At 35.5% G+C, this 25,354-nt stretch overlaps 1 protein-coding gene across 5 annotated transcripts in view; it reads left to right on the forward strand.

Moving 5' to 3' along the window:
• Positions 1 to 25,354, forward strand: part of TBC1D5 (TBC1 domain family member 5) — a 315,508-nt gene that overhangs the window by 131,797 nt on the left and 158,357 nt on the right. For all 5 annotated transcript variants that reach the window (XM_085307503.1, XM_085307502.1, XM_085307504.1 and 2 more), the window contains one exon: positions 21,185 to 21,251. In XM_085307503.1, the coding sequence (XP_085163629.1) occupies positions 21,185 to 21,251 (67 nt within the window). The remainder of the gene's footprint in view (positions 1 to 21,184; positions 21,252 to 25,354) is intronic.

Below are 25,354 nucleotides of genomic sequence, written 5' to 3' on the forward strand. Positions count from 1 at the left end.
AATCTGCAGGAACAGCTGGCAGTTAAATGTTTCTGCTTGGAYACTATAGTGATAATACATAAACTCTGGGAGAGGAAGACTGCAGTCATATTTTTGGACAAATCCCATTCAGTTCAGTGCAAGTGGGACCATATAACCAAAATAATAGCAAAAGCCATGTGTGATAAATTTCTCTACTAAAATTTTGATACCCCATTACAAATTATTATTCTTGGTCTTCTTGGAAGTTAAAAGGCACAAACTTCATCCAGATACAACTTTTATGGTAGTGATAATTCTTTTCTTCTGAGAAATTGGATTTGTAATGGAATCAGTTATTTAACCTTAGAAAAACCAACTATATAGTGTTTCTGCACTAAATGTAATTTCAGGGCTTTTTAGTGTATGCCATAGAGTTCCTATGTAATACACATGAAAACATGTTTTTGATAAAGTGAAAATATTTGAGATTGAGAATGCTGGGGTACATTTCCCATATGTTTGTCATAATGTTTGAAGATATCATCACGGTTTTTGTTTACTTTTCATTTGAGATATTTAAAGGATGGAGGGGAGGAACATAAATCTGTCCATTAGTGGGGATTTCTACTTTGCACTCGGATGAATTCTCATCAAATTTGATTTGCTGACTGGTGGCCAGAACAGATGTTATCTTAATGGARGAAAGAAGCATGTTGAGCCACAGGGCCACCTCCAAACTTCTGTGACCTGGTATTTGTTCATTCTTTATTGAAATATGAAAGAAAATGCTGCTCTGTAAAGCAAACAAGCCTCAGTTCTGAATTATCACAGCTAGGTGACTGTGAGATTGTCAGCTACATTAAGACTGAGATTCTATTGCCTGAAAAAGTTTAGCATTAATTGCTGCTATTCTAAAAACAATTAGTTCCAGTCCTGTTTTTATCTGAACTCAAAAGAAAGAAAATATTTAAGTCAGACCGTATACTGGGAAAGGTTTTCATCCTGCCCTGGAGTTCTTGTGCTTATAGCCAGTGAAAACTTTCATTTTAAGCGTTCTGGAATTAAAATTGTGCCACACTTTGCCATTTGTGTAGCTTCTTGTTCAAATGCAGGGTTTTTTTTAGCAGCTGCCTTCTAACATAATTTTGTCAGAAGTAAATTTCTAATTTGGAAAAACGTCATACAATGTTCTATAGCTCTTTCAAAAAAATAGCGTATAAAAACTGAAAGAGCTACAAAACATTTTTATTTCTCATACATTTAATTTTTGAAAGGAATTGTTTTTTTCTTGTAGAAGCAGCCTTAAATGAAAACCACAGATTTCATTCTGGACGTGAAAAATCTGCTCAAGATTTAACATCTTCAGATGAATAACCTTTAAGAACAGGTCCTCTACATATTACAAATTTAGTAAGATAATTGCAGGTTTTCTACTGTTTCAAAAATATTTACTCTTGAAACTGTCAGTTTCTATTTGAGATTGCTAGGACCAMCCTGCATTTCATTTCTGGCATTTGCACTACCTGGGTAAACAAAGTTTTTRTTTGTTTGTTTTTTGTTTTTTGTTTTGGGKTTTTTTTTTGCATATTAGTAGCTGGCTAAAGCTACAGSTGAGAGCAGAGACCGAAACTTTTGAACAGATAGATATCAAAGGCTTTTTTAATTAATATAATACAAAGCTGTGTTTAAGTTGGACGATTGTATGACAATCAAGTCATTGGTCAAATACTCCTTGTTTTTGTGAAGCTGAATTCAATTGTCAACAGATCCTTACTTGAAACATATGTAACACTGATAATGAATATATCCAGACAATACTGAATGTTAAGATAGGAAGTAGTGACATTTGAAAATCATGCTGTAAATTGATGTGTACAGTGGTAATCTTCGGTCAGCCTAGCAGAAGGGATCACTTACACTATTGCTCCTGCAGTGACACAAGTAGTGTCAATGCTTTCTGAAACCTTTTTTTTTTTTCTTTTGAGCTTTTACAATAAATATGGCAAGGCTTTGCTGCAAGAGAATAGAAATAACTATTCATTTGATTTATTCATGCTTAATGCCATTGGAAAATAGGCATTATTACTGAGAAATACTATTAATCAGATTTTTTCAAGGCAATTTAAAACTTTAAAGATCACTTCAGGCATTGAATGACTGGTCTTTTTGACAGGAGCAGAATTGTACRCATGCCATGTTCAGCCATCTGCCAGGGCCCCTTCCGGCTTGCCGCCTTGTTTGCCATTGCTGGCGCAACCCAAGCTGCCACCGTGAAGTTTGTACACCTTGCAGTTACTCCCCCATTAAGGCGTTACTTTGACCATAGAGTGAATTTTGCTTACAAATTGTCTCCATTTTGCATCAGAGATTATGAATTGGTTTTTGGACATTTTATCTTATTTAAGTAGTTTTCATTTACTAGTTGCACCTAGGTGTGTATCTTGTCACTGTTTTAGTGAAGTTAATACAAAGCACGATTTGGGGGTTTAGGATTTAGTCTTTTTCTTACTTTTTCAAACTGTGTGTCAGTGTTCCGGAGGCCTGTCATATGACTGGTTAAAACAAAATAAAAACTCCATTAAAAATCCCATTCTGAGAAATATGTACTATTTCTGGGCAAAGAYTCTTTTCACGTGGTGTTTACAAATTGCAGTCTTTAAACTTTGCCTAGAGGTAGGGAGGAGTGTTTCAAAAATAAGATGGTTAAGTGAAATGACTACAAAAGCATATAATCTTCCATTTTAGTGTATTTCTTTTTCTGAATAAGTTATGCTCTAATAAAAATTAAAGAGCAAGTTGCATTTCAAAGATCAGGTCATCGTAATTCATTGACATTAGGCCACATAACTGAATAATGTCTTACTTCAGTGAAATACATCAAATGAGATCAACAATTATGACTCATAAACATGCCTCGCAGGCATAAAACAGCAGGGAATTAGCATGTGAGGCTGATAAATATGCATGTAAATAAGCTCCCAAAGGAATAACATGGGTTTGATTGATAGGTTTAGAATTGGAACATATGTAAACCCCTTTATTCCTCATTCTGGTGTAGCTAAGTAAAGATGCGTCTTACTTGTTAAAAGTTTCAATAACTTTGTAAATCTTAATGCCACATCTGCTTTTGTGTGTGCAAACACGTGTGGGTGTCGCTTGAGAGATTGATTGAATTGTCTACAGGGTAGATGCCCTCACGCTAATATTGTAGTGTTTGTCTATGTATATTTTAGTGGTTGTGTATCTGCATGCATATGTATGCTTATTTGGATGTAGAGATGGATTTGCGCAAAATATTATTTTTTGGGTTTGTGTCACTCAGAATTTACAGATTTTGAAGTTTGGTTTATAAGTAGAAAATTCAGTTGAGAGTTTGGGTATATACACCAGTATACTTATTTCTGCAGATATATTCTTCATTGAAGATAATTACTATTTATATTACAGAAAATCCCACAAGTGCTGCTACATTTAAGAGTCTGGCAGTGATTCTTTATAAACTTCCATTTTTGTTAGCATCTTACAGCTTGAGTGCTAATTTACAATATCGAAGTATCTATCAGTATCTTTGTGTTGATAGCACAAGTGTTTATGCTGTGCAGAAATTTACCTCTATATTGGTTAGTAAAATATATAATTTAGTTTACGTTTATAAAACATTAATACTTTGGCTTGCCAAATACAGACAAATTGGTTGCCATTGTCCGGTGACCTGGTGTGCATCTTTTATTATCGTTCAGAAGCTATTAGGCAGTCAGAACTTTTCCTAACTGATGCGCCCTTACCTGGTGTTGCATTGTAATACAATGAAGGTAAAATRGGTTTAGACCAGCAGCATTCAAGACGGAGAAACATTTTCAATGGTATAAACTGTGTACGGGGTGCAGCTTTTAGTTATATATGTTTCATAGTTAATATACTTAYTCTGAAAATTTTGAATTGTGGCTGGTACCACAATTATAGTTGCTCAAATGAAAACCTCAATTTTGTAATACCTTCCTTTTGCTTAGAGATACCTTTCTGTAGAAATAAAGCTTGAGCAAAATGACTTCCATCTGTTTAAATTTATAGGGTAGCAGGGGATGTATTTTCCAGTTAAGATCAGTAAATTCAGGAACTACTGCTTCATTCTGAAAACCAGATCTTTTTGCTGCTTAAAAATAAATAAATAAAATTGTAGCACTTAGAGACATCATCATCAAATCTCATGTGGGTTCTCATAAAGCAATTTATAGCCACCTCGTATAATTTGTATAGAAATGTTAAGATGATCCTTGTTCCAACAGTGTAAACTGCTTAACCCAGAATGTAACAGACTGTGACATAAACAAAAAACGAGCCCTGTATACAGACTGGAGGGGGAGAGATTTTAATTAACAAAGATAAATAAGCAGATCACTCTCTGGAACTCCAGTTAACCATGTTTCTAGCTGTGTAGAACTGTCCTTTTCCACAGAAGATACTTAGATATCTCTTGAGCCAGCAGAAATAAAAAATACATTGCTTTTGTTTTTTTCTGACAGTGTGCCCTTTTTACACACATGGCCTTGGCAGACTGTCAGCTGATTTCCACTCCTCACAAGGAATCTCCTTGAATGGCCCGAGAGAACCCAGAAGGTTGTGACTAAGAATCTTTCATTCACCTCTGGAATTTTCCCCACAATTTATCAGTTGTATGCAGAGCCACTGGGCTAGATGGTTAAATGAGTTAAGCAGGCATCACCCATCTGTGCATCTTAGGGAAAATAAAAAGAGAGCTCTCCCCTCTGAAAGCTTTCTTAATACTTAACCAAAGTCAAAAGAAGAGCGCTCAGTCTAAAACTAAACCTAGGCAAGGCTCTTGCAGGAAGGAAGGGGGCAGCACTTTGAAGAAGCTGCTTCTTCCAGTCTATTCCTGTCTTCCTGGTGTGCTGCCTTTCAGCTGGTAGGGTGGTCTGACCCTGTGCTCCTTTGAAACACCTTAAGGCTATTGGACATCCAGGGATCAACGACTGTAAATCATATCTACTCCAGACAGTGTTAAAAATCTGGCATTCAGCCTCAGCTTTGAATTTCAGCACACTAGAAAGCTAGAATTACTACTTTGTAGCCTCTTCCTTGTTTGTGTAAATGCTTTGTGATTCTAGATGGAAGGTATCGTAAGAACCCTACTTTTACCTAAAAAAGTCTGATTCACCCTTTAATATTGGTTGTTGCCTTCCTTTATACTACTCAAATGATTTGTAATTTGTATCTCTCAAACAGTTCCCAGTTGGATTTCTCATGCACTGAAAAGTCAGATGCCTGACATTACTGTGTAAAGTTAAGTGCTTGGGGTTAATGAATGGCATTAAATTTTATGAGGTCATGTCCAGTAGATGTTAAAAGAAGCTTAAGGGAACTTTATCACTGATAGAAATTAACAGTTGGCACGAAAGAATGCCTGAGGGAGTTCAATTCTAAGCAAAAATAAAATTGGTAGTATAAAAACTAAAATACAGAGTCATTGTGATTAATGTAAACATTTTTGTTAGGTAATTGGTTACGTGTTGCAGTAAAAGAAATGAGACCTCACAGTTTGAAGGGAAAGAATATTATTGTATTTAGAAAGCAATTAATGTTTCCAGTCACATAAAAAAAAATCTACATCATGTATAATATTTATATTCTTTCAGTAAACATATAACCTTTGGGGCTGTATTTATCAAATAGTCAAGTCTCCACTTATTTACATTAGATTTTTCTTTGGGCAAAATGTGTTTTCCCTAGTGGAGTACATTATTTTGTTTCATTAAACCTTTATTTCTACTCACATGCATTGCTTATTTTACAGACCAAGTGAGTAAATTCTGTGTACTTAAGTCATCTAAGGTTTGTATTTTGGGGTGACTGACGGGTGGCATGAAAATTCTGTTGAACAAAGAAAGTGGCTACATTAACTTAAGGATAGATCTGTTTTGCATAATTATGTGKGGAACTATTCAGTAATTACACTAGTATTCACATGCTAGTGTTCTTTATTCACTATCATTCCAATGAGGAGAACCAGAAAACTTGTTCAGACATATATTTTCTTTCTTGCTCGTACTGTGACTGTAGGTCATAAAACAACCCTGTTTTCTCAGATAAAGTCTACGCTCATATAAGGCACTTCTTGCCCTGAGTTTGACTTCCAGAGTGTGTTTGTATCCTCTGCACCCATGCTTAGAAGTCTGTAATACCACACTTCGGGTATGCCTAAAGGACCTTTTGCCGAAAGGTTACTTTCACATCACGTGAGGCCAGTGCCATCTGGGCAGCATGTTTGAGTGTCAGCCCAGCAGCATGGAGCTTCGTTGATAAGGTTGATCACAGGTTTGTGGTTAGAGCTTTTTCTCCTCTCCAGTTGGATGGAGAGGTACTATATGCTAGCATATAGCTTAGCAAATCATAGCCACATACCTGTTTTGGAAGGCGAAATCTGATGAAAACATGAAACTATTTTAGGATTTGTAGTCCCTGAGGACTATTCTGTTGCTCTCCAGATTGATATTTCTATGATTAAATCTGTTACATGTGTATAGTACAGTTTTCTTAGTTGGCACTGGTCAAAAGAAATCCAAAGTGAAAAAGCTGATGCTATCTGATGCTTGATGATGTTTTCCTCTTGTAACCAGACTGGTTTCTCTTTGGCAAAAACATATTGTACATTTCCGGTATTGGAGAGCTGGGCTTACCATCTAGAAAAATTCACTACTACTTAACATTTATCTTATTATTGCATAAACTAAATCATCATCCTTTTAGAAAACTTGAATATGATTGTTCTGTGCAAGAGAAACATAGTCATAGTTGTCTTAATTTACATTTTTAAAGTCTCATATTTCTTACATTTCCAAGTTCTTTGTACTTGCATCTTTAGTTCCATCTAAAGTGCCAATAGCGATTTACACCAGTCATTGCCCTTGCAGGACAGTAAGAGTGGAGAACAGCAATCTGTCCTATAATGGGTTAACTATTGCTTCGCAGAGATGTTCTGTGTGGATTTCCTTTTGCAGTATTTACAACAGGTGCCAATGCTGCACAGTCTACCTTACACTGTAGTAAATAGAAGGGTTTTGTCATTGTGGTTGTCACTGTGATACGTTATTATATACTGAGGTTACTGTGGACGTGCAGCTTTTTTACATCTAGTGTTTACTGCTAATACATATACCTTTGCTTTTCAAGTTTTTCCAGATCAGTAATTCATAAATGCATCTGCATTTGCAATAGCAAAGTAGGTAGCTGCTCTCCAATCAACCAAGGGTTGGTTTAAAAGAATTTATTTTTTCAGTGTTTTCATTATTTTTTGGTATATTCTGATTTGGCAGGTTAAAAGCTCAAGGTCAGTACTTCTTTTATATTGTTCAATTAAATTTTTTTCACCAGAAAAATCTGTAAAAAATGTAGGGTCCTGCACCTTTGCATGGTCCTCTCAGGTATGGATTTAGCAGCCTTGATTAGGCAGCCTCTAATAAGAATCCAGGGCTTGCAGGCTTCATCTTTTAAGGATAAGCAAACTGAGGATAAGCAAACTAAGGATAACCAAACTAAGCAACCAGCTTTAAGCTGAGGTGTCTATTCTTGGTGTCAGCGCTTTCTGTGTTAGTTAGTTCGATGTTAGTTGGTTTGATCAGGATAAGGGCTATTCCACTGGAAGCAGGAACATCCTTTTAGAGTTGAGCATTTGAAACTGTGTGACAGTGWTATTTACTGGCAGTGTATTTTCCTCAGGCTGTCTTGCTTAAGTTTACCAGGTGCTGTTACAGTGAAAGTATCCTAATAAAARTTGTAATATGATTATTTGAACTGTGCATTTGAATTGTGTCTTACCTCTAGATTCTGTTGTTGATACAGCTCATTTATATTTTACCCAGTAAACTTTAAACTTTACCCGGAGACTAAGTTGCTCTTTCAAAATCATTCACATGATAGATTCGTTAAGGAATGAAAAAAATGTGCTCTCTCTTGTGTTAYGAACACTGGATAAAGGAAGTAAAAATCATATGCACTTCTAAGATGTTCATAGTTAATAAACCATTGGTTATCTCTTTAAAATTTTTGTGTTTGTGTTTAGTGCTGCTAAATGTATTACATAGTTGCATTATTAAAAACATATCTTTTTAGTATATATAAGCAGGATCCTACTTCTAACTAATTTAACATCTTATCCTCTAGTTTACATTGATGCAAGTCCAAAGTACCTTGTCTGACCTACAGATCTGACTGAAGCAATTTTATGGGTGGCTTGCGAAGGGACTGGGATAACTGGGATAAATTACCTGGAGCCCTTCTGCTGCTTTCAGCAGTGCTAAAAGGARCATGAGGAGTTGTGGCAGGGGAAGAGACCAGGCCATAGCTTGGAAGGGCCAGAGGAGCAGAGCTTGCTAGGGGTGACTAAGAGGCTGTGAGTGTCCAAGTGCCTCTCCATGGCCCTGGGTGTTTTACTAACTGGTTCCTTCCCAGGATGTTTCATGAAGGACCTACTTCACCTATTACAGTACATTTTTAAAACTACAGAATTTGAGGAAAGTCCAGGCATTGCCTAGGGCTTACATCTGCATAAGAACTTTGTAACCTTGAATTTCTGACCTGCTTTCTCTTCCCTAGGGCTGCAACCAACGGTTCAGTTGCTGGCTCTTGGGACAGTAGCAGCCCTTCCAAAGGGTGCCAGGCTGTTCCACTGTGTTTTGGTTTTTTGTGCACCTAAATTTCCTGCATTTCCATTTACAGCAACAGTGTGTTATTTCTGGTTGCCTCTTAGCCATAAATGCTGTCTGCTGTGTCATCCAAATAAGCAAGTAGCTAGTTACGTATCCATCAGAACAGTAGCTGCTATGCGTGCTCTGATCTGATGCTATGCCTCTTTGCGTTCATGTGCTGAGTGAACAAAAGCAGTATGTTTTTCAGTGTTTCTGAACATACTTACTCTTAAGTAATAAGGTCCAAGAAAATACGTTCTCCTTTCAGGTGAATCCTTTGAGATCCATCAGCAGTGCTGTAAGACATCGGGCTCACTGATTAGTAGCTTCCTTGAATAAGAAACAGCAAAGGAACAAAGCAGAATTGCTGCTGCTCTTTTGTAACCTCTGATCCTCCTTATCGTGAGACCACCTCACAAATTTTAACAGGTGAGGCTGCATATCACTACCAAGTGGCTTCCTTGCCATGCTGGCCTTTCTCCTGATAAACCTGTTATTCTCTGTTGAAGAACTAGCTTCTTGTTGAAAGGGCAATTCTATTTCAGTAAAAGAGCACTTAATCCTTTCTCGTTTGTCTTATACTATCATTTAATCTTGGCAAAATAGCAGAATGTTAGAAAACTGTTCTACGTGATCTTTCTGGTGCAGTCTTCCCTCAACTCAATGGAATATGCATTACTCCTTTCAAATACGAAAATCAAAATATACTTACATATGATATATTATCACAAACAGAAGGATTGCATGTATCTGTAAGATACAAATGTGGTTAAAAATAGGAGGTAATTGAAGTAAATTAAAGCACCATAGTAGCCTTCATATGTGTGAAGAGGTGGTATGTTTTTCTTATTGTCAGTGTAAATGGTCTCTAGAGACCACCTTTTTACACTGATTGTGCATGTCTAAGATTAAGCAAAGCTGTATGACCAGTGCTATCTCAGGAGGATGCTGAGTCATTAACTCATGTTTATTGCCTCTTGCCATCTTTAGATTATTGCAATTTATAGCTCAAAGGCCTTTTAGGCTGTTTGTAAGTTAAAATTAGCTAAATTCTTCTGGATGCAAGTGATAAGTCACTCAGCATTTATATACGGTGGAACATAAGTAAGTTTGTACTGATGATTCCAAACTGCTTCTAACATCTTTCTTTCTGTACAAAGTCTAATTTAATTTTGGTACTTCTCCCCAATTATAATAGATTATTATGTCCTCTATTTTGCTACTTTTGCTAATTTATTTTTTTAATTGTGTATGTTCTTTTGGAWTTTTTTTTGAAGTTAAAGGTGATATTATTTATCAGGTACAGACCATCCACATAGATCAAACTAAAGCAAAATGTATATATATATTATCCTGGAGTTTTCCGGTCATATTAAGTAATGACCTAGGAACTTAAGTTAGGTATCATAAATGATCAGCAGTATTAAGTAGCAGATACAGACTGTAACATTGAGAATGTGGACAGAATTGGATGTAATTTGCACAAAGACAAGGAAGAGGTACACTAGGAAAAACAATGGCTGAAAAAAGTGGGAAGAAGCATGTTTTGCCTTATCCTSTGTAGTTCTTTCTTTTATCAGCCTTATGGCTGCTGATAAGAAATTCAGTCCAGGCATTACWGGACTTAAATTCTTGTTGACTTCAGTGGAAGTCACATTTGCTTACATAAACTAGTATTGTGTGGTTCCCACTGAACGGGAAGTCTAATTATTTTTCCATATACCTGCATTTTCTGAAATGTGTAAATCACTGTTAGCATTACTGTTCAGCTTGGCCTTCACATGATGCAAGAAGAGATTCTGGTAAAGCACMGATGAATGTACATTTTTTAAGGTATTAGTACATAAAAAATCACCTAGGAATTCTTATCTGGCATTCATCTTGCATCTATGAACTAGTCAAAWGATATGAGTAAAATTCCTTATTCTRTGGATTTTTATTGTTTTTAGTTTTGAGATMRGTGTATAGCTGAGCCTATTTTAGTAAATACAAATGCTTCACCAGGAAAAAATATTTTAGAAATATAACCTTTGAATATTCTAATTGTTGGATTTGTTTTACATAAAGCTGTGAGAGGCTACATTTCTTAAACGTTGATGCTACATCCAAATCCAAATTTAGTCATCTCTACTTTTGTATATGTTTTTCCATCCACACTTTTTCTTTCAGATGCACATTTTTCATGTGGAAAAAGTGGTATGTGAATTTACAGACTAACCTAATGACAGAGTTGGTGTTTAGATTTGTAAACACTCAGAATCAGTTTCACTTAAAATGGAATCCCTCTTATTTTGGTGTGTCTTAATTGGAACTCAAGTGCATAGATAAAATTATTTCAAACAGATATTTTGCCTGGAGAATACATGGAGTTTACTCATATATGCGTATACACAGTTGCGATTTTATATGCAAAGATCACAGAAGATGCCACTTGATTGTAGCAAATCAGCAATCCAAAAGACACCAGAACTGACTGTGTTTGAGCAATGTGCAATCCTAGATATTCTTATTATCTCAAGAAGTTTTTGTTCATAACTGCAGAGCTGTGAATCTGCCTACCATATTGTTCAGCAGCTCTGCTGCCTTTCTGTAGGGCTAAAACGAGCTTTGATTTTGCACCTYTGTGTCAGCGCTGCTTACCTATTTTCAAATGTCACCAGCTTTCACTATTGCAAAAGTAGCATATGTGCGGGTTCTCTGTTGTGTTTTCCATTTGCATTCCTTTCCTAACTCAAATAAATCTAAAAGGAAAAAGCCCACTGTTAATACTTAGTTTATTTTTCTCATATGGATACGTGGTGATAGGGAAATGAAATACTTTATCCTATATAAGACTTGTAATGGCATTCTTACAGTTAATTGCTTGCATATAATACTAATTATGATAGTGTATCCTTTTTTATTTCATTCTTAGCAAAATACAGTATATTAGGGCATGATATTTGGAACTAAAATGCTACCAAGAAATCGATACTAAGTAATGCATGCACTCAAAGTGAGTACCTAATGCTAAATGGGTTTGAAGCAAGGGGTGGAGAGACAGGTTTGTACTTTAAAAAAAAAAAAAAAATAGAGTTCTGATATTGCTTAAAAAAGTTGTCATATTTATTTCAGCAAACTTCAACAACTTGCTCAGAGTGAAACGTTCTTTAAGTTTCTAGCCTAATAATTATTTTATAAATATCAGAAGTGCAGTGCACTTAATTCTTTAGCTGAAGGCATTATTTTCAGTTTCTGTACACTGCTTTAAGCTTGCTCCATTTAATCATTTTAAAAGCTTATTTGGTGTAAATTGAATTTAACACTGTAGTTRCAAGGGTGTTATGTAAAAAGTCCGAAAGATCGTTTGTGGTGTAGGAGCTTATTGCACAAACAATTGAGCGTCAGAGCTGCGGCGGCGACTGGATCATCCTAAACTCTGTAGCACCCTCTCTTGGCGCGATAGAGCAGTGCCGGGGCAGCGCGCCTTCCGTGCGAGGAAAGCCCGCAGAGCGGAGAAGGCAGCAGCTTCACTGCCGTTTACTTTTTAAAGAACTGCTTAACGTAGTACAAGCTTGATYTTCCGTGTGTTTTGAGGTTAGCTTTCCGTTTATTTATTGATTGCTCCTTCTACTGCCATCTATTCGTGGACCCAAATCGGAAAGCTTCAGTGTTCGCAGTCGTTCTGTATTTTATTTTTTCCCTTTGCTGYAGAGATCCTGAAGACTTTCCAAACTGCGTATTTGGTACTGTAGAAATGCAAATTGTCTGTGCTTTTGTAAACCTTTCAATTGTCAGACTGCTCTCTTTCAAAATAATAGAGGAGCCTGGAATCGCCCGTGCTAAAATTAAGAATTTATAACTGTATGGAACAGATGTTTTCATAAACATTTGCTATAATTAATTTCAACTAGGGGATTGAAGGAACAAAGCAGTTTTTCCCTCTTCAAAACTTTATTGCCTTTTCCCCATACAGCGAACTCAGAAATCTTTGCTTTAATATTGTTAATGAAACAAATTTACTCTTCTGTTTGGTTTTCATTGTGAAAAAGGAAAGCTTAATTTGAACAAGACGCTGACATTTGGAACAATGGGCAGATATGCTGGGTTTCGAACATCGTGTATTAAGACTTAAAATACAAAGCATTACTCTTTTGCTCATTTCTGAGCCCAAAACTCTGTGGTATCAATTGTCAGAGATTCTTAAATATTAGAATACATTTYATACAGATCATTTTGATGAATGTATGTATATGGAGTAAATAGGAAGGAATTTTATGTTTGAAGAGTTGTGAACCTTGGTATTACAAAAAGCAAAGGAGTCTCGTGGCATTATATATAGTTTTAATGCATAGTAAAATGCTTATTGTATGTTGATTACTCCTTTATACTCACAATAAAGGTCTGCAATCTGTTAAGCAATTTTTTTTGTTTGCATTATGTGAGGAACACATTTTGACTAAAATCATTCTTTCATATTTGTATTGTCCCTGTTTTGGGGGGGATATTGTTTGTAATGTATATAGTTTAAAATCAGAATTTTTGTGTTGTTATAAAGAAAAATATCTGTGCATTATTGTTCTGTTTTTCAGTAGTTTCTATAAACTGTAAAAATATCATTTGAAGAAAAAATGTTTAAAATTGTAAAATAAGCACAGCTTAATTGTTTTACACCTGAAAGAACCAGTGCAGCTGCAAGGATTTTTTGAGCAAACTAGAATTCCTGACTGATCTGTCATCTATAAAGTGTGCAAAGAAAAATAGGTAGCTGTCATTAAAATTACATTTCAGCTTTCAATAACCATTTAATGAGTAGCGTAATTATATAAGTAAGGTACCTCAAGTACTTCACTCAATAATTAAAAATAATCTCATCTTTAAAGTGAAAGCGCTATAATTATTATTTGACTTAACCAGGACCACTGTTATGATCTCCACTGGCACCTCAGATTGTTCAAAGTGGTTTTGAAAGTGTAAATTAAAATTGGATAAATCATTAAATTATTAAGCTTTAAATATGCTGAAAATGAGTATAGCATGGAATTTGGAAGTCATGTTATAAGAATTGACAAGCTTAGACTGCAAGCAGATATTTGTGTTAAAATTTTCCCTGCCTGTAATTGTGAAACACTGCATTAATGTTTGGATGTTTTATCTCAGACTGAATTTGTTTTTTTACAACTGTTAAATAAATGTTGGGTTTTTTAAAACAACATTTTAACTTATCATTAGAATACAAAGAAAATATTAAGAGTGCAAACGTCAACAAAGAGATCTGTCTCCATTTTGATGCTTGTAAACAGGGGAAAGCACAGTCTGATTTCATAAGTGGRATCACTTTTATCACCAATTCTTAAACTGACAGCTATGAAACCCTTTCATAATCAACAGAAGGTTGTTAAATCACTTACCACTTATATATGCACCCCAAAAGTAGTCACACACATATATGTGTGTATATACACACATATCTATGTATGTAAAGATACATATTTATGTATGTAAAGATGTTTCTTCTGCATCAGAACAAWTTTTCAAAAGACAAAAATGCTTAGAGTTCAGTTGATTTCTTAACGTTTCTTTAACATTTTGACATTGGAGTTAATCCATAGAGCAGGGGGATTTCGCTCAAGCTTGATGTTCTAGTAGGCTCGTAGCTGGTTATGGTAGGATCCTATTCCTTTTCATAAGAAGCTCTGTGCTGTATTTTTGCATTTCTCACAAGATAGCTCTTTCTAGAGCAATAAGGAAAGAGATGAGTGAGAAACGTGTCTGATCCCTACATGGTTCTTCACATATTTTTTTTTTACTCTTGTTGAACTCATGCTTAAGCTCAGACTGCTCATTTTGCCAGGTACATATCCTGAGCATCTTTCTACTCTTAAACTGGGGCTTGAAATGCTATCCAGCTTCTTCTTACTGCCTGAAATAGAAACTGTGCACTGCACCTTGACAAGCCTTTTCTTTCAGAAGAGATTATACTATCAGTATAATATTCTGCTGAAAAATAAAAATACAAAAATAGCGTGCACATTTAAATTAGGCTTATTGTTAGTAAATTCTACAGATTTTACAGTTTTCAGATAATCCTCACATAGTGTCTTTGGCATGCTTCTTATTCAGAGTTCTATTTTTTTTACTGCATCTACAGTCCCAAGGATGTTCCTACAAGAAAACCATTTCTGTGAGTGACAAGCCTGTGTGTTCTGGGTGAATCTAGTATCCTAGTAAATATACAATTTACATATCCTCTGCATGCAGCTCTGAAACCCAGAGGAGCCTGCATTTGAGACGTTCTTTTTTTTTTGACTGTTCAGTAAAAGCAGCATCAATTTCAAGTCATACAAATTCTTTTGAAACAGCCTCCAGCTGTGTCCAGTAGTACTCACCCAARCCTTAGCTCCCTTTAGTCCTCAGTCTCTGTCTAAAGGAAAGCCTTAACCAAAATAAGGCAATAGAATGGAATTCTTTGAAGAGCAAGAGTGCTCATCTGCAGGAAGGGTTTATGGGAATATCCTTCAGTTAAATCAGCAGCAAGAAAGATATCCCGATGATTYTGAGTTCCTTTGAAAGGCTTGCTTTATTATTGTATTAAAACCATTGACTGCTCTGATGCTGAAAGCTGTGGTACCGCAGCCTTCATTGAGAGTTAAATGAACCTGACTTCAGAACACAAACCCAGGACACTTATACATTCTGGGGACAGATTTCACGTTCTGTTATTACTTTGATACAGATGACTGTTACAGTACAGGTTGTTTCCCTTCTGTCAAAAAGCRTAAGATTTTTTATACCATTTTTACATTTTGAAGTTTTGGAACCCTTTTCTAGGGGAGTTGGTGAAGGGTAGGAGGAGCAATCTCCATATTTCTGGTTTCTTCATTAGATTCTCAGTTCAGTTTTGAGTCTTGGAAAGGATGTAAAGATTAAGATAATACAAATKAATTAGTATTTTTGAAGACTAAATCCCAGTACCAGCTTCATGGATCTTGTATACATGTATACATCCTAAGTTTACCAGTAAGTTGGATTCTTAGCATTGAAAAAGATGCAAGAAATTATATAATCTACTGGATGTTCACCATGCCTTTTCAAAGGCATCTAAGGAGAGGTTATCCAGGGCACAGACTCCTACAGCTTACTGTCATTACTTAGTAAGGGATTTGTCCGATTTGTCTTCATATTTGATGACTGTGAAATCTTACTAAGGTTTACTGGAAAGCCTTTCAGATAGCAGTAGGTGAAGGTTAGGGAATCCTCTCTTAAGGTGATGGATAATTTGTGCTTGCTTTGTCATTTTAATTGCATTCAATCAAAGAGATCTAAGTCATTTTCCAAGATACTATAACAGATATATCTGTCTTAAAGTGGATGGAGCAAGAAAAGCGAACTCAAGAAAAAAAACAAGTACAAAATCACCCACCTTATTAACTCCTGTTTCTAAGAGCTGAATGTARAAATTTGATCCAGTTTCTGGTAGCTGCTTCCAATGATGAAATGAAGCAGCAAAAGTGGCTCTCAGAATAAAATAGTAACTTGTTAGAATGTGAGCTCTATTACTAATGTGTGGACAATTAAGGAAACTGAAATACTGTGGGAATTGTTAAAAAAATGTTGAATTCTGAGAGATGCTTCAAAATGAAGAATACTACACTTGTAGTAGTTTATGAAGGACAGCTTGTTGCAGAGATATCCTTTCAAACTCTTTAGCAGACCCAGGATTCCACCAAATGATTGTTATGGGATACTGGTGAAAGAACAACTTTTATCGTCAAGATTCTGTTTTTCTTTGAAAACTCTAGTTGACTATTCAGGCAGTACCAAATGACTTAATTGAAAGGTGGTAGGAGTAATTTTTTGAGATATTCTTGAAACTTAGACCTCAAAAAGGAAAGAGATCAAGAAACCCTTCACATTTTAAGAGATCCAAAAGACTTTTTTCAGCATACAGACTAAGCATTGTGAATGCGTTTTTGTTTCAGTCTAGCTCTTCCCTTTCAGTTTTAAAATTCTCACAACTRCTATGTGGTTATGGAGAGCTACAGCCTAAGATTTCCTAGAAATAACCATGGGTGTTCTTTCCAGTTCCATACCATAGCTACTTTCCATTCTCTTTTGTGGGCCTCTCTCATATAAGATAGGCTTATCTTTTTTCTCGCTGTGGTAGAAGGTGTTACATAACAATATCAAAAGAGGGTTTTTTTCCAATGATGTGTTGATTCTGAAGGATGAGAGGAAGAGATGAGCACTTCATACTGCTTTTGAAATACCCATCATGAGTGTTAAGTTTCTGGATGGGTACTTCCRAGATTACTATTTCTAAATCTGGATCTGAGTAATGTATTTCTAATTCTCACTTAAAAGTACATAAACCTTTACAAAACCCTATAACCAGTATACACCAAATACTTAAGATTTCGCTGGGATGCAGTAAGAGGCCCTTGCTTTTGGCATGTTGTGCTGGCACTTGGAGTTTAACTAAGATTTTTCRTAGTCACTCACCAAAGGAAATGGTGAGTAATTTTGTATTCACGACTTACTGATTGTTTTGACAGGAAGATTACCACAACAAGTGTCATCACTGCACAGTGCATTCTTCAGCACTTCATTGTACTTTGTCAAAAGAAAAGTCAAACCAGACACCACCATAAAGAACAGTGTGGTAGCCATTTTCAGATGCTTTTCTTTTCCTCTTGTCGTGTGAACCTAATTTGTCCTTWTTCGCCTTTATTCATTCTGTCATTCTGCAGATACTTGGGAGAAGTAAAATAGGGCTTTTTCAGAGTTGCTACACTGGTTCATAATGGCTGAGGTGATTTTGGTATCTGTAGTTTAGGCTTTAATTGATTTCCCCACCAAAGTCTCTACATCATCTACAAATAAATAAAAAAAAAAAAAAGACAAAAATTATAGTTCCAAGGATAGATATCTATTTGGTGGATGAATACCTCTGAAGTGCCTAAGTCTAATTGAACTGCATTAATGCATTCAGGACCCGTTTCTATGTGCTGGGTCTCTCTAACAGTTGCCCGGTATCATGGCACTTTCCCATATGGCTCTAAAAGAGGTTGAACATCTAAGGAAAGGCTAAGGAAGCCTTTCCTATGATAGGATGTAATGTAGTTCTTTCAAGGGTGCTTCACTAAATTTCAAACCTCTGGCAATGTTAGTGCTCTTCAGGTAGTTAGCTAGAGAAATCTACTTAATTTTTGTTATTTTTGTCATTTATATTTTGTTATTTTGTTGATAATTCTTTATCAACATAATAATACATGATAATAAGTTTTTTATCAACAAAATGCTGTCTGAACCAAATCCTGAGATCTACCCTGAAGTGTCGTGGGATTTCCTTTCAGTCAGTCAGTCCTCTTCTACCACRGCTAAAGCTCATTTGAAGAATGGAAAGGCTGGATTATGCATTCTGGAGGCTTATATCACTCCACTCTGCTGTCTAAAAAGTACTTAATCCTACAAGGTTCTCTGCTGGTTTTCATTATTTGTACAGAGTGCTAGATTTAAAAAGAGCAATTCAGAGAGACTCAGAATTGATTCTGAATTCAWCATCATCATCAATTCATGGTTTTAAAAATTCTGAACAGTAGTAAACTACTTTACCTCTTGGGAATTACTTTTATTTGAATAGACATCTCAGTATTTGATCTTGATTAGGATTGCCTAAGGATTGTACAGAAATTGATGGTAGTCAAATAAGAAGTAGGGTGAAGCTATCTGTGGAGGAAAAGTGTGTTTGTGAAATAATGCAAAAACAAAAATTGTGGGAGTCTAATTATCTGAAGTCAGACATATGAAATTAGATGKTAATTAATAGCAGTATTTCCTGGAAAATAATTATGGAAGGGGAGGTGTTGTTACAGGATGATAGGAATGATAAAAGGTAGCATATCTTCAGTGTTGCAGTAGCTGGTGAAAAAATACAATGTAAGCATTTAGGTAAAGACTGGTTTGACTTTAAATYGTTTAGGGGAAAAATTGAAAGACGCTTTATATCAGAAAAGCATTGAAATTTCTCTAAATACTCAGGATCAGATGTAGATATATGTTTTCTATGAAAAAATATATTACTGGAAACTATCCTATTATGGGAGAGTTTATTTTTCAAGAAATAAGAAAAAAAGAAAAAGAATATTTTTAATAATGGGAAACATCCAGCTTTGTTTATTTAAATTTAGTAAACCAGAAGCAGACTGAATAAGTAAGGTTTCCATTTAGCTAAATTGAGAAAGCTAGTTAGTGAAATCAGCTAGACTGARCAGTATAGAGACCAGAATGTAATAAAGGTTTGGGATTTATTTTAGATGAGGGTGCAAAAGTTAGTGAGAAACTTGCAATCCATATGAGAAAAAAAATGTGGAAGGAAAGTTCTGTGTCAAACTGGATGATTAAGCAGTTCTTAAGGAATTTCTGGAGTAAGCAGAGATCCAGAAAGGAACAGAAAAACAGTTTGATCAGCAAAGAAGGCTATCTCCTGGCTATCAGAAACTGGTGATAGTGACAGTTAGCAAAAGTTAAATGAATTGGGTGCTAAGAAGGATATTTAAGGTAAAAAGAAAGTATTACTTAATTGTGTAAATAAATTTTCTGGGGAAGAAAACTAGAACCCTTGTGCAATGCAAATGGAGAATGAAATTAAATGTAATCCAGGTATGGTCCAAACCTAGAAGAATATTTAGTTTTAATTTCCAGTAGAGACAAATTTTCAAGCAAAGGCAGGATGGAATTAGAGATTCTCAGAGTTAGGTAGAGATTAAAAATGAACATGTTAAATAACGATTAAAATATCTGACTTGCATAGTAACCCTTGTTCAAGGATACTGATAAATGCTTGTCTGTGGAAAATTTTTAATCTTTCAGTTTGTGGCTGATGCCATATAGTTGAAGGAGGGATAATGTAGTCTCTATAGCTAGAGTAAGAAAAAAAAAAGATAGTAAAGTGACTGCAAGCGTAATGAGCTGACCGTTACCTGTGTAAGCTTCAGCAAAATTTTTAAGGAAAAACAAAGAAATGAAATAGAAAATAGTATAACTTTTAGTGCGGGTTGATTACGTTAAACAGGAGATTTTACCCAACGAACCTGCTAGCCTTCTTTCAAAAGAAACATGTTTTTAAGAAATATGTTAAGTCTATCTAGCCCTCAGTAAACCATCTGATGTGGTGCCACAGGAGATGTTACGAAATACAGAATATGAGGATTAGTGAAACAAAGTAATTATAAGACAAATAGGTGACAACAGATTGTAATGAAAGATTTATATTTTTAGAGGAGTTCTTCAACAGTTTATGATTGAACAGATCCTAGCCAATATTTTTATTCRTTGCCTTGGCACAAAGTGTGAGACTGCACTGATGGACTATTTTGAAGGAACAGTATTATAAGGTAGTATCCAGTGCAAGCACAAAYGGAATATTTAGGCAGAAATTGACATTTCCAAGAGATGGCATGAAATAATATGAACTACAGTATCATACTAGCAAGAAATTTTGCTATAAACTGCAACCATCTTGTTATAAATGACTAAAGAGAGCAAACATTTGGGAATGTTGGTTACAGGATGGCTGTGAAAATACAACACAATGTGGCATGACCACTATCAGGCAAGGTAAGGGAAACAAACACTATCTAGAGACTCAACTGATCAGACTTCATTTAGTGTGTTGTCTGTAATTTCATCCATTCTTTTCCGTGTTTAAGAAAGACTGATTTAAACAAAAGAGGGGCCAAGGAGCCTCATTTAGGAAAATGGCAAAGAATATGGTTTCATTTAGCAGAACAAAGGATGTAAAGGTACAAGATGCTATCTATAATTATATTAAGGAAATAAATAAACATGAAGGATATAGAAGAATTACTAAGCTAAATGACAAGTTAGGTGGGAATAAATATTATAAAACAGGACATGAATAAATTGAAGATGAAAAGTAGAAAATTTCTTATGACTTGTAAGTCTTTGAATGAACTTGTAATTCTATTCTAGAGAGGAAGGATTCCTTCTAGCTCTAGGTTTCTGTGAATGTCACTGTTCTATCTATATAGCTGACAATATGAAAAACACCTTGTTTTACAGACATGCTATTTAAGTAGTTTGATAGAAGCTTTGAACTTGTGCTRTGGAAAAAAATCTGATATCATACAGTCAACTCCAAATCTTTGACAGAATAGGTGAACTTTTACATTCTTTGACTTARTGTTAGTAAAATCAAACTGATCTATTTATATTGGAAACCTCTATGGTTTTTGACTATTTAAACTCTGTTTAACAAGTTGAGATGGGTCTAAATCAAAACCACAAATGAAACTGAATCTTATATTTTCAGAACAATCAGACTGGCACATTGTGGCTTGTTGTCTCTATTGACAGGTGTAAGATTTTGAATACAAAAAGTTGAGAAGTGTCCATTTAAGTTTTGTCATGAACTGGAGTTACCATATATGATATAATCATTCGCTATTGTCACTAATACTGTGGTATTTATTTTCAGAGGGTCTCATAACTGAGATCATTTTCTTTCATTTTTATATTAGGGGCAGCAAATGAAAATAGAAGCATACACCACAGCCCAGATTCTGATGGAACATTTATTTCTTACAGGTCAGTAGTTTTTGGTATTTATTTTCTAATTAAAACACCAGTTTAAGGAACATGGTGCAGAACAACTTTCTTCAGCACTGTTGTTGAGCTTGAGTYTTGCTTGCGTAAATGGCTGAGGATGTCTTGTACTTGAAAGCACAGAAAGCTGATAAGTAGGAAAAATGACAACAAGTAACAAGTGTTACCTCTTGTGTTATTGAAAACTCAGGCAATAGATAGAGTCATCAGAAGTGTAGTTTCATCTTTCAGTCAGTAATATATGGTGACTGCTACAAATGCTAAATACTCATCCATAAGACTGAACTATGTTATATTTGTGYGAACTAGAATGACTATATATGATTTTGATGCTCAAGTATGGTGTAACAAAATTAAGTTTACCACCAGATCATTTTCGATTCCTATAGCATGCTAAGTTAGATGACTTCTATTTAATTGGGTTTTTTTGCTCATGGTCTCCTATAGTGTATGCTTAAGAGCTGAGGCCAAGCAGGCAGGAGAAACCTGCCTGTTTGCCCTGCCCTGGTTGCAGCTGGCAGAGAAATGAGGAACATCTTTCCCTTCCTGGCATAGGGAGCTGTGCTACACGGTTGGAGTAGCCAGGGAGGAATGCAACAAGCACAGACCCCTTCCCCCCCCCTTGCAGAGCAGAGACTGAGAGATTGCTAAGAAGAGGAGGGAGCAAAAAGCTGGGTCTTGAAGATGTTGAGAAGAAAGACTTTTCATAAGGACCCGGAGGGGACAGCAAAGAGTTCATTGCAATTCAAACACTCAAAGAAAGCTTATAGACTGAGAGCAGTACTGGAACAGAGGGCAGGTCTGCAGGAACACAGTGGGCCAGGGAAGCTTTTATTTAGAGACCCTTTCAATTTTCTGTATTCTAGAAAGTTCTTTGTTCTAATTTATGTTGTGATGAAACCTAGTTTGTGATGTTACTCTTTGTAGTTAGGATGCTTGCTTTGAGAAAAATGTGTTAGCAGATCGGTTTCAGGGTTCTGCCTTACTCAACTTCCTGTTAAATTTGTGTTCTCTAATGCATTAAAAAAAATGTAAATAGCCCAATACATTTATAACAAAAGCAGCAGCTAACTACTTTTGTTAAATGAAGGGCTCARAAGTGTTGCCATGAATAATCTTTATGCTTTTCAGGTGAGAAACTTACGTAAATATATAGATCATGAGGCAGTCTCTGAAAAATCAGCAAAATAGAATTTGGTTAGATTGGCAAAGGGAAGGAGTTGAGGGCTCTTCTCTGCCATTAATTCTAGGACACTTACACCCGAAAGTTATTAACTTGAGAGCCCCAGCTGATTGTACCTGCTAAAGTAAAGCTCGAAGAGGAAGCCATCTTCAGTTACGCTCTGGTTCCTGGAGAGTGTAAGCTGCGGTGCTGACTCCTGCCCTTTCTCCACACCCTGCTCTTTATGCCTGCACTGGTACTCATCTGTTAGCGAACCAGTCCAGGGGGGCTGAACTAGCCAAACCTGCCCATTTTTGCTAGGGTGGTTTTTCTGATGATTTAGTTCATTGTACCAGCCTTCCCAAAGTTGATGAGGTTCAGATGAGTATTAGTGCCAGTGCAAGGAAAGGGATTAGAACATGCAACTAGGAGTAGTGGGAGGATGGATTGTGGCAGCTTTTACTTAAATCAGTGTAAACTGTAGTGGATCCTCATCCATCAGTCTAGTGCAGCCTGTTAATGGTGAACAGAGGATGCGGAGCATGGAACAGTATCTGTGCAGGATTATAGTGATTGATCAGATTTACGAGACTGAAACAGTGGACCATGTCACATCTGCTTCAGTCAGATGGCTAGCGGGAGATTATTGTAATGCTGGAGAATTCAACATTTAACGTGGTGACCTGTCAATATCAGGAGTCAGAAGACACATGCTAAGTGTTATGAATATGTTTTGTCAATACGTTTGGAATATTACCCATTGTTGCTAAAAATTTATGTAATTAGTAAAATTCTTGTAGTGCCCTAAGCTTATTCCAATGTGCCAAGCCGTCTTTAATGCTCCACAATTAAGTAGAATGCAAAGTTGGCCTCTGTAGCTCTATATTCCTTAGTCCAAAGTGCATATAATAAATAGGATGTTAGCTACCATTTCAACAGAATAATAATCATATTCTGTCACAGAGGATTACAGAACAATTTACAAAACTGAAGTTAAGTTATATTTTAAAATCAGTCTCATGTCTTTATTGCACTGCCAGAGTATTAAATTATTGGTATAATTAAAGRCAAGATGATAAAGGAAGAGAGTACAGTATATTAAAAAAAAAAAAACTCTGGCTTTTAATAGTTGGCAAGCTAACACTGTTATTAAGTAGTATTACAGTATTTAAGGTGTGAAATGAATGTTTTCTGCTTGGCGGCAAGTAACTCCGATCATATAATGAGATTGGCTGTAAATTTGCTGGTTGGGTTGAATATTGTGTTGATAGTTACAGTTCTGTGCTGCGTGTTATGTAAAAATGAACAGCTAATATCTTATGAAAGACTAAAAATGAATCTTAAACTACCTTAAAAGATAACAATGGTAACTTTGTGTAATTTATTTAAGGACTTATTGGAGATTTTATTTTAGGATACTTACAATGATTATTATTTCAGTAAATTAGTAATTTGATAAAAATGATGGTTGTCTTGTTTATCCARTGTGTTTTAGCGTGCTGTATTTTAAAAAGGCCTTGATACTAGATTCATGCCCTAAAAGAGGCCATGGCATCTTTGGATCACAGCAGGTGTCATGCTTGCAGAAGGCTAATATGTGCAAAATCATAATGAAAATTTTTGCTGAAAGAAGAGCTCTTTTAGTTTTTTTCAGTCTCTTTATAATTTATTTAGGAGAAGAGGAAGCTCCTAGTGTTTAAAAACCTTGATTGTGAATACTTTTCGTACTAAAGAACATACTGTTTTACCACAGTAAAAAATGTGGCAGTGGGGTGAATTTACTCAATTTTTCTTTTTAATTGTAAAATATTGTTTAGTGTAAGACTTCAGGTGTGTGTGTATTAAAAAGGTATGATGTCAGCTTATTATGCTTTGATATATTGATAATGCTATCATATTCTTTGTAATTTTTTTTAATATGATGGTGTCATCTTAGAGTTTGTGGATCCTGCTTGTGTTCATCACGACACAGATTTAATGCTGCTTATGTTCAGATAGTCAGCATTTCTTTGCCTTTAGGTCATGAAGTTTGTAAGTAATGTAAACGATAAGCACATGTGCCTGGCACATATTTCTAGATATTCTGTAAGTTCGTGACCTCTCAGGTCACAAAKTATTTTTAGCTGGTCTTCAGACTCTAAGGAAGTTATTTTTTGTGTAGTTGAAAAAAGCTTTTCTAATAAGATACTACGAAAATTCTTTCCTAGTACCATATCATCAAAGTTTGAAGTTCACTATTATAAAAATTTGAACAAGAGATTAGACATATACTTTCATCTTTAAAATGAAAGAAACCTGGAAGAAATGTTTGCRCTGCTGTGGTGCTTTACTTCATGGTTGAAACATTTTCTGGATATGCAAATTGGCTAGACTTGGCCAAAAGGAAAAGGAAAAAGGCACAAGTCTCCAGTTTCAGTATCTGCAATGCAGAGCCACTGGAAAGTACRAATACTGTCTTTTCTTGCCTTCCCAAGGGCAGCTGACCTTCTCCTCGCCAAAGAGGTGAACCCCTTGCCAGCACATATGACTACAGACTATTACATTAATCTGTTTAGCCTCAGTACCAGCTGCTTGCATGTTTTTAATTATCTTATTAGATGGTATAACAGTGACCTATGAAATAAAATGAAGGTGAGTATTTTTTAACTTTATTTTACAAGCTATTTTTCTAAATATATTTTAATGACCTAATTATGACTTTTAGGGAAAGCCATTGATGCAGACATTCAATCTGGCTGATAGAATTTAACGTCCCAAGGACACTTACTTTCTTAGAAGGTAGATTCATACATTAATATTGCTTCTAATAAATATATAGCCTAAAAAAAGCTCGCTTTTCATACTTGTGTTGTTAACTGACTTTATGATTTAGAGATCCATGACCACTGTGCTAGATAATTTCTTAATATATCTCTACATTTGT

Source organism: Rhea americana, unplaced genomic scaffold (genome assembly GCF_003343005.1).
Source record: "Rhea americana isolate MKP2758 unplaced genomic scaffold, rheAme1 scaffold_26, whole genome shotgun sequence".
NCBI classification, from domain to species: domain Eukaryota; kingdom Metazoa; phylum Chordata; class Aves; order Rheiformes; family Rheidae; genus Rhea; species Rhea americana.